Below are 11,238 nucleotides of genomic sequence, written 5' to 3'. Positions count from 1 at the left end.
ATGTACTTGCCTGCCCCTGTTTTCTTAAGAACTTTGAAGTGGACTGTTAACTTTCTCACTTAGTAAGAAGTGGAGTATTAGTCTGTGTGTAGATTTCCATTAAGTATATATATGATTAAGTACATGATTACAACTATTGTTATTCATAAGAATGAGCCTGCTAATAGGATTACAGAGAGTAATACACTTGATACCTCATATACCCCTTTCAACTACATGACTTACCTATTCTGAGTAATTATATTCATACGTTGTTGTTTTCTGATTGTTTTCTATCACCTATAATTGATCCTATTGAGTGCTCGTAATCTTGATACGGTACATGGTAGTACTAAATACTTGTACGCAAATCATGAGATGTCAGATGATGCTTTGGTGTTCTGAATAGTTATTTATAAGAAATACACCTCTCATTGTGTATAGTCACTACTGTGGTATTGGGGTTTACATTGAGTGACTCATTAGCACCTAAACCTGCAGAGAAGAGTAAGTATGAGTCGTTAGGGGTATTTGGGAGTAGAATTTAGTTCTTGAGTGACTCATTAATATCTAAACCTGCAGAGAAGAGTAAGAGTGAGTCGTTAGGGGTATTTGGGAGTAGAATTTAGTTCTTGAGTGACTTATTAGTACCTAAACTGCAGAGAAGAGTAAGTGTGAGTCGTTAGGGATATTTGGGAGTAGAATTTAGTTCTTGGTTGAGCTACTCTCCCTGACACAAGCACTGCTCGATTTTCTTGAGACCCTTGTGAACTTTTTGAAGTGCCAGGGATACAAAGAGTACCTTTGCCACGAATTGAATTTTTTCCTAAGCCTTTAATCTATTGACATTTGCTAATCTTTGCTAATCTCTTTAGGTTTAGTGTTCAATGGAAATAAAGATTTTCACTATAAATTTCTTTACTATATATGACTTTATATTAAATTTGCATTCTTGATTATTGTTGATTGTTGTAGTTTATCTCTGGCCTATATTGGTGTCACTTATGTATAATTATGCATATAGGACCACATACCCAATGACTTTCTATTTCTTTTGCACATGTGTTTAAATTGGACCTACCCAGTTCTCAAAGACTCAGGCCCAAATCCTTTTCCTAAACCTTGGAGTCATCGGAGCTGCTGTTGTTCGTCTTTGTTATCTACAAGGCCTACTTTCCTTCAGCCCCAAATCCAGAGTCCACCTCTTTCCTCTATCTATTTAAGTTTATTGTTGTTCTCATATGTAAATAATGCTGATGATACTTTGATTGAATGCCTTAATATATATCCTAGAGTTATATTGACAACCTAGGCAAGCCCTAAAGATGTAGGTAAAGATAAAAGAAGCATTGTTACTTAGTAGTAATTAATTGTTAACCATTTCTATTGTTTAACTCCCGCTATTATTGTCACTAACGATTTTCATGAAGATTTTGAAACTAAGACAGATTCGCAAAGACAACAGCCTTCTCTTTTAAAAACAAACAAAAACAGAAACGAATCAAAAATCATTTCCAAAGCTGGCAATTTTTGCGAATCAAACACGGCTGCGATTAAGGACTTTTAAAATGGTTTGAATTCGAGTATAAATTTGAGAATCAATCTTCAAGGTATACCTAAAGCCTACTTCTTTAAACAACCTTTACTTTACTAGAATTATACAAGTAGCCATATTATTTTAAAAGATAAAGTATTTTAAAATTTAGCCATATTTTATAAAGCTTGCAAATATAAACCCTATAGATATACTTCCAAACTTCTTTCAATTATGTATACATTCTCAAAGGCTTCTATAAGTTAAACTTATCTTCTATTTTAAAGTGCATATACTACTTTCCTTCAACTAATAATCTTTAAACAAGACATAAAGTAACGTTAAGCTTTAACTAAGTAAAATATAGATATCTAATTTCTTAACCTAGTCTAAGTCCTATGGAGCTACCTCAGGTATATTTTAAGGGGTGCCTAACACCTTCCCCTTAGAAGAACAATAATCCTTACCCAAAATCTCACCGATTAGCAGACTAATAGGGTAATGATATTAGTAATTAAACATGTACTCTAGCATACCTTTAAATATTAGTTGGCGACTCTCTTTTATTATCAACATGGAAACTATGTGCTTACCTGCCTTACTTGCTCATCAAGTACTTATCTGCTTGCTTCAATATTGTTATGTTATAACATCCCACTATATGTTACAACTTTATATATACTATCATCATACTCTTTCCTATCGATTCTTGGTCGTACACTATCACACACAATGGCATGCAAGGGCTGTCTTTTATACCCCTCCGAACCTTCATTCAAAATTCTTTAGTCTCAGAGAATAACTTTGTCAGGTCAACTGACATAACTTATCGCAGTATTCAGTCCAATTCAAAATAAGGGAACACTCTACTCTAGCAAATATTACTCTAGCAAACACATGTCATATTGCATAAAACTTAGGTCACTCGGTCCTTAACATCGACACAAAATTAGGAAAGCCACCCAAATATCAACGGGTCATGCGCCCAACGACATGACTCTTGTGGAAAGACGAATTAACCATGATGAGACACTAAAGATTTAAAGCAAACACTTATCAATCCTTTTTATCTACCCTCTTCAGAAATGGAAATCAACCAGAACATCCCCGAAATCAATATGGTCATGGGAGCACCGCACAAGCTAAAGCAATAGTGGAAGAATATCCACCGAGAGCATGAAGAAGAAATCAAGACGCATCCGGGATCATTGACTGCCTTATCGAACATCCGGGCCGATAGGGCGCTCACCCGTTTGCTGATAGAGTTTTGGGATCCGGCCAAAGTGGTTTTCAAGTTTGCTGACTATGAGCTGGTTCCAGCATTGGAAGAAGTTACCAGCTTCGCAGTATTGTCATTTATAGGGAGAAAGCCGATACTACCGGTCACCATTCTCGGCTACAAGTTTCTCGATGCTTTAGGTTTGGCAGGTAGTTAGAGCTTAAGGAACATCAAATATAGAAGGGTAAGCCTGGACCAGTTGTTCGATAGGTTTGGACATCATGAGAGATACGAATGGTACTTGGGAGAATTTTAGTGTGATCAGGCAACCTGGGAAAGTCTCCGACCCATAATTTTCTCTTTGGAGCTACTAGGACTGCTGGTTTTTCCACAAAGGAGAGAACGGATCAATATCAACTTGCTGCATGTAGTCTTGGCAATAATCTGGGGCAACCTCCAAGCCACCATGGTACCTATGGTGTTAGCAAAGATTCTCAGAGCATTGTCTGCATGTTTCCGGGGGTACAATTTCTTCAAGGGTTGCAATATGTTGCTGCAAATATGGGCCATAGAGCACTTCTTTCAACAAGAGGCCATAGTTGACTACTTTGTGGGCGTTAGCAACATGATTCGAAGACACAGTGAGAGAATGAAGAATTGGGTCTCCCAGCATGGATGGAAAGAATGGAGAGAGATGCTGACCAACCTAAGCGGAGAGAGGATAAACTGGAAGCTATCATTGCTGAGAGGCAGGGCAATTCTAAGGACTCCTCAGAAGTATTTCATCTAGCTAATAGGACTCGAGGACATCTAGCTATATGCAACCCAACAAGTTCTCAAGCAGTTTGTGTTGATTCAAGATATACCTCTCTGGACGAGGACGACACTGTATGAAGACGAGTACAATGGGCAGATCCTGATACCGAGGATAAGGAGTCTTCAGGAGGAATGGAGTGATCTAATCACAATGGCAATGTGTCAAAATTCATGGTGCACTCCGGAATACTATGTCTGGATCAATGAAGAAGATGAGCTAGCCCGACCAAGCAGGGAGGGAATAGCTTGGCTAGAAGATGCAGTGGCGGCTTTTCAAATCTATCATAAGATTTTGCCACATTACCTCGTGATTACCTCCATGCACCTCCAAGTGGTCCCGGGGTCAATTGATCATATGCTGCCACCTCCCGAGGATGACGACCGAGTAATTGAGTGTATACAAATTGAGTCAGAGACAGAACCAGAAGATGACCTAGAGGAAGAGCTCGAGTTCAATGATGATGATGAAGAATTTGAAGAAGACACTGAAGAAGAAGAAGAATAACAGATGGGAAATGATTCTAGGAATTGTTGTTAGAAGCTGCTTGATTTCACCCCTTGTCCCATCTTGTATCTTTTATCTCGAACCCCTCCATTTCCCTAAGGGCAAGTTTATTGAGCCTATGTAATCTTATAAATGTTGAAAACAATGATGTAACCTTTGCTCCCTCCTATTACAATCCAAATATTATTGATGAAAACTAGAGTTTGCTTTGGATCTAAATGTGTCAAATCTAATTGTTTGTCAAATATTCGCAATTTAGGCCTACCTCCGACAAAGAGAGGTCCCTCAAACTTTATTATTATTCAAGGAAATGTGATTGCTTGAATACGTAAACTAACTGCTCTGTGTGCCTAAGGGCAAGTTTGTTGAGCCCATGTAATCTTATGAATGTTGAAAACAATGATGTAAACTTTGCTTCGTCCTATTACACTCCAAATATTATTAATGAAAACTAGAGTTTACTTTCGATGTAAATGTGTCAAATCTAATTGTTTGTCAAATATTCGCGATTTAGGCCTACCTCGGGCAAAGTGAGGTCCCTCGAACTTTATTATTATTCAAGGAAATGCGCTTGTTTGAATACGTGAACTAACTGCTTTGTGTGCCTATATTTGTGCAAACACTAAAACTGACTTTTGTTCTTTTCTTTTTCTTTTCTTCTTTTCTTGTATTACTTTATTAGTTTTCCCTAAAAGAAGAAGTTGGTTTGTGTTGACGCAAAACTGGCGGAACCACCGTATAACTTGACATCGAAAGGAAAGATGTCTGTGACAGATAACCCGACCGAACACGCTCTGATAATAGCTGATAGACCGGGCGATCGTGAGAGAAGGATGATACTCGGAATGACGTACATGTTGCTAGGATGGCCCAAGAGATGGAATCATTGAGGGAAGAAGTATAACACATTCGAGAATTGGTTGATTTGGTTGTGACGAAGATCCCACAACCACCCCATTTTCCTTCTCTATATACAATCCGCGACCACTTTCCTTCAACTACTCGCCAAGTAAACAATACCCCAACTTTAGTCCCAACCACCAAGATTATACCCCCGATAACCCCTGCAAACCCACCAAATCCTCTTATACATACCCCTTATGTACCAAATTATGTTCAAACAACTCAAAATCCACCAATTGCTACCAACACAGTTCATACCTCTCCTTGTGATGGCGTCACCTTAACCACTAACCAAAACCAGCACATACCCGCAGCACATACCGCTGTACATGAGCGATATGTTCCCCTCATATATGTCGTTTCAAAATCCACTTTCACAACACTATTCACGGTCAGGCTACCTTATAAAGTTGATCAATATGCCGAAATGGAAGGGGAAGCTAAGTATAAGGAGGAAGAGTCAATTTTCGAATAGTTGGGGCATTGAGGAAACAAATGAAGAACCTTCAGGTCGCTCGAGTGAGTGAAAGTCTAGATTATGAGTATCTATGTATACACCTTAATGTGGACATGTAGATAGGGTAAAAGCCTCCAAAAATTGATATCTTTGATGGGACGGGTGATCCCCATGTACACTTGAGGGCCTACTGCAATAGGCTAGTTAGAGTAGGAAGAAACGAGAAGTTGAGAATGAATCTATTCATAAGGAGTTTGACAGGGGAGGCACTTATATGGTACACTCACCAATATCCCTGAAATTGTAGGGAATGGCAGGATATGGCATAAGATTTCATGAACCATTTTTGGTTCAACACAAAAATTACCCCTGATAGGTTCGCTCTGGTAAACTTGCAATAGAAGCCGTCAGAATTATTTCAAGAGTATGCACGTCGATAGTGGTCAGAAGCTGCCAGAGCACAACCCCCATTAGATAACAATGAGTTGACTAAGTACTTCATAAGGGCTCAGGAAGGAATCTACTTTGAGAAAATGATGAGCATGATGGGACAGAAGTTCCCAGAACTTATTAAAATGGGAGACTTTTTATAGGAAGGTATAAAGCCCGATAAGTTACAATCTATGACCGCATTGTAAGCAGATAGCAAAGCAATCCAATCTGGCTCAATAGGCAGCAGGAAGAAGAAAAAGGAAGAGGTATCAGCAATTGTTCTCTATTACCAGTCCAATCCACACCATGGAAACAAATCTTACTCTCCAAATACTCATTCTTCACACCCACCTACTTATTCTCCAGTATAAAAGAAGGATTAGACGGTGTCTCTTTTCATGCGTTCGAGATCATGCTGACCATAAAGATATAAGAGATCGAGTAGAATTAGGGTATGCAGTCACCATACAGATCAAAGATGGCTATGAGAAAAATGATAAAGTATGGGTACAGACCAGGAATCGAGCTGGGAGCCCGATCAGATGGCATAACAGAGCTAATTGAGCCAAGTGGGCAAAGAGGTAGAGTCGTCATAGGGCATCAACCTCTAACTGGAAAGACTTATACCGGTGGCTTCAGGAAGAAATCTTTTGTGCCAGACAATGTTTCGGGTCTGGGTGAGAGTCAGAGATCAACACTAGAGCACGATACCATTGATGGAATGGGAAGGCTGTTCGTGACCACGATCGAGGAATGTTGTGACAAAATAGATACCAGGACATCGACCATTCAGAATGTCGAACCAAGAGAGGTCTTGCAAAATTGGACTGCCAACCCATCTTTGGTTCGCTGGGAGTCTTGGTAGTTTGAAATTGTAAAACATTTTGGAAAGGCGCACGGTCAATTGAGGCTTGAACCGTGTTTGTACGCTTTTGCCATTTTACTACTTGAACACTTAGTTGTTCCTCTTTTGATGAAATGAAAAGAAATTGCTTCCTTGAAATTATTGCAAACTTATTTATCACTTCATTTATATTTAGTTTTTTTTTTCAGTAATCAAAACGATAAAAACCAGCATTTTGCGGTTATGACGTGTATCGAAACCCTCGAGCAAGAAGAACCAGATTACAAGGAATATGATTAAAGCATGATGCTAGATAATATCCCACAAGATATCGAATAGTTAGAATGACAGAAAAAGTCTAATCTCAAAGAGACAGAAGTAGTCAACCTGGGAAACGAAGAAGGCATGAAAGAAATTCAAATCAACATCCATTTGGAAGCAGAGCGGAAAGAAGAATTGGTAGAGCTCCTCCGATAGTACATCGACGTATTTGCATGTTCGTATGACAACATTCCTAGATTGAGCACTGACATCGTTTCGCATCGATTGCCTACCGATCCTACCAGACTACTGGTCAAACAAAAACCCAAAAAGTTCAAACCGGACTTGAGTTTGAGGATAAAAGAAGTAACCAAGCAGATAAAGGCAAATGTGATGAGGGTCACCAATAATCCCACAGAGTTGGCAAATATTGTACCGATACCAAAGAAGGATGGGAAGATCAGGATATGTGTGGATTATGGAGATCTTAAATATGCCGGTCCGAAAGACGATTTCCCTTTACCAAACATTCATATCCTCATCGATAATTGCGCGAAGCGCGAGCTGCAGTCGTTCGTGGATTGTTTCACTGGGTACCATCAGATCCTAATGCATGAAGAAGATACAGAGAAGACAACCTTCACTACGCCTTGGGGAGCTTACTGCTACAAAGTCATGTCGTTCGGCCTCAAGAACACTGGTGCTACTTACATGAGGGCCATGACAACCATCTTTCACGACATGATACACAAAGAGGTTGAGGTATATGTGGATGATGTCATCATCAAGTATCGAAAGAGTTCAGAATATTTGGATGACCCGAAGAAGTTTTTCAAATGCTTGCGGAGGTATAGCCCGAAGTTGAACACTGCAAAATGTGCATTCAATGTCCCTGCTGAAAAGTTGTTAGGTTTCATCGTAAGCAGGAAAGGGATAGAATCGGATCCTTCAATAAACAAAGCCATTCAAGAATTGCCACCGCCTTAAAGCAATAAGGATGTGATGAGTTTCCATGGTAGGCTAAGTTACATCAGCCGATTCATAGCCCAGTCTATGGTAATTTGCGAGCCTATCTTCAAGCTGCTGAAAAAGGATGCCGCTACAAACTGGACAGAGGAGTGTCAGAAAGCTTTCAACAAGATCAAGGAGTACTTGTCAAATGCACCAGTGTTGGTTCCTCTCGAACCCGAGTAGCCATTATTATTATACCTGTCAGTTTTGGATAATGCATTTGGATACGTGTTGGGACAACACGATAAGACCGGGAGAAAAGAGAAAGTTATCTACTACTTAAGCAAGAAGTTCACACCATTTGAAGCCAAATACACTTAGATAAGAGCGCACTAGTTATGACTTGACTTGGATTGCCCAGAAGTTGAGGCATTACATATCGTCATACACCACACATCTAATATCCCGACTTGACCCACTCAAGTATATCTTCCAGAAGCTGATGCCTACAGCAAAACTGGCCAAATGGAAGATTCTTCTCAGCGAATTTGACATTGTGTACATAACAGAGAAGGCCATCAAAGGACAAGCCTTAGCTAACCACCTTGCAGAGAATCCAGTGGGGAAGGATTATGAGCCGCTCACTACATACTTTCCAGACGAAGAAGTGTTGTTCGCCGGAGAAGACATTGCAAAGTCATACCCAGGGTGGAGAATGTTCTTCAACGGAGCAGCAAATGTTAAAGGAGTAGGAATTGGGGCAATCCTAATCTCAAAATCAGGACAGCATTACCCGGCATCAACAAAGATAAGGTTCCCTTGCACTAATAATATGGCCGAGTACGAAGCATGCATCCTCGGGATTAGGATAACGATCGACATAAACATCAAGGAACTTCTGATCAAAGGAGATTCTGATTTGTTGATACATCAAGTTCAAGGAGAATGGACTACCAAGAATGTCAAGATCTTTCTGTACCTCCACTGCGTAAAGGAGATATGCTAGAAGTTCACAAAGATCGAGTTCAAGCACATTCCCAGGATCCAGAGCAAGTTTGCCGATTCTCTCGCAACCTTGTCATCCATGACCTAACATCCAGATAAGAATTACATTGACCCTATTAAGATAGAGATCAAGTATCAGCATGCATACTATTTTTAAGTAGATGAAGAGCCAGACGGTAAGATGTGGTACCATGATATCAAAAGGTTCCTCGAAATAAGTGAGCATCCATAGAACACCACCAATGCTCAAAAGCGAGCACTCAGAAGGCTAGCAAATCACTTTTATTTCTCAACGGGGAAGACTTGTATATGAGGACCCCAGATTTGGATCTGTTAAGATATGTAGATGCCGCTGAAGCAACCAGATTGTTAGGAGAAATACACACAGGGATATGCGAACCCCACATGTATGGATTCACCTTAGCCAATAAGATTTCAAGAGACGGATACTTTTGGATGACCATAGAAAGTGACAGTATCCTCTATGTGCAGAAGTGTTACCAGTGCCAGACCCACAGGGATTTCATCCCGGTTCCACCTAATGAGTTGAATGTAATGGGTTTTCCTTCGACGTTTGCCGCTTGGGGCACGGACGTAATCAGATCAATAGAGCCCGCTGCATCAAATGGACAATGTTTCATCTTGGTAGAAATTGATTACTTCACCATATAGGTTGAAGCTTCTACATACAAAGACTTTATAAAGAAAGTAGTGGCAGATTTTGTCTGAAACAACATAGTCTGCCGGTTTGGGATACCCGAGTCGATCATCACTAACAATGTAGTCAATCTCAATAGTGATCTCATGTGGGAAATTTGTGAGAAGTTTACAATTGTCAACCGTAACTCTACAACCTATAGACCGCAAATGAATGGAGCAGTTGAAGCAGCCAACAAAAATATCAAGAGGATTCTATGAAAGATAGTGGACAACCATAGGCAATAGCACGAGAAATTATCCTTTGCCTTACTGGGTTATCGAACCACCATGAGGATGTCCACTAGGGCAATGCAATATATGTTGGTATATAGCACCGAAGTTGTGATACCCGCAGAGGTCGAGATACTGTCCTTGAGAGTCATTCAATAAGCCAAGTTGGACGACGCATAATAGATACGGGTCAGGCAGGAGTAGCTCATGCTTATTGACGAGAAGAGAATGGCAGCAATATGCTATGGTCAGCTGTATCAAAATAGGATGTCCAGTGTATTCAACAAAAGGTTAAAACCTCGCCAATATATACCGGGGCAGTTGGTTTTGAATAAAATATTCCCTCATCAAGAAGAATCCAAAGGAACGTTTGCGCCAAATTAGCAAGGTCCTTCCGTAGTCCACCAAGTGTTGTCGGGAGGAGATCTGATCTTGGCAGAGATGGACGGAAAAGTCAGTACAAAGCCTATCAACTCATACATAATCAAGAGATACTACGTTTGAATACAGTAAAGTTAGGTTTTGGTTGTAAGAAAACTACACTCGACCTGACTTCCCACGGAGGGATACGTAGGGTCCGATCTCTCTCCCCCTCTTCTTTTGTTATAGGTTGTCTGATTCCATTTGGATACATAGGCAGTCTGAGTCAAACTCGGCCATTTCTTTTTCAATCTTATCATATTGGATCTATTGTAACCGAACTATGTTTTGACCTGATTCTATTTGGATACGTAGGCTGCCTGAGTCAGGCTCGATCATCATCATCATATTTTCTTAATAATTACCCACGAACTACGTTCAGACCTGATTCCATTTCCGATACAAGACAACCTGAAAAGGTTCGGTCGTAACCCTAGGAAAACTTTGTAACACATTAGTTTAGATTAGGATACAATCAAAGCGGCAAGAAGCCACGTCATCAAAAGCAGCTTAGAAGATTGACATCAACGGGACAGAGTCTTCCAGGAACAACGTTTGCGCCTGAGAAATTTCCTAAACATGTCATAATCCATAACGACGACATTTGCTATAAGATAAACGATTTTCAAAATGTTTTCCTAAAAAACTACCATTCCACCTACCGAGCTTCATGGTGTAACCTCACCAAGCCTGGGGCAAAGCCAGGACTACAGTCAACACAAACTAACCTCCCCTCCCCCGCTAATAATGTTTCTTTGAACGCAGGAACAATATGATACAAGGAAATGTTGGAACACACCCGGGGCAATGATGGATCCATCACTCTGTCATAACTATCATGTCTCTTTCATTATTCAAATTCTTCCTCATATAACTAAAACTATCTCTCAAATCCTTTGCAAGTATTTTGAAACCTGGTCACCGATGCAAGCAGAGCATCTTGTAAATAGCAAATTGTCTGGTCAACCAAAAAAAACATGTT

General features: G+C 40.0%; 1 protein-coding gene across 1 annotated transcript; it reads left to right on the top strand.

Annotated features, from left to right (window-relative positions):
• Positions 1 to 8,403: 8,403 nt before the first annotated feature.
• LOC142163976 (uncharacterized) lies at positions 8,404 to 8,907 on the top strand. Its single transcript, XM_075221136.1, has one exon. It carries the CDS (start codon positions 8,404 to 8,406, stop codon positions 8,905 to 8,907), a length of 504 nt encoding a protein of 167 aa, XP_075077237.1.
• The last annotated feature ends 2,331 nt before the right edge of the window (positions 8,908 to 11,238 follow it).

Source organism: Nicotiana tabacum, chromosome 9, assembly GCF_000715075.1.
Source record: "Nicotiana tabacum cultivar K326 chromosome 9, ASM71507v2, whole genome shotgun sequence".
NCBI lineage: Eukaryota > Viridiplantae > Streptophyta > Magnoliopsida > Solanales > Solanaceae > Nicotiana > Nicotiana tabacum.
This window is presented reverse-complemented; position numbering and strand designations above follow the sequence as displayed.

Excerpts from the sequence above, each read along its gene's own strand:
- LOC142163976 (XM_075221136.1), top strand. The coding sequence starts at position 8,404 with ATGCCTACAGCAAAACTGGCCAAATGGAAGATTCTTCTCAGCGAATTT.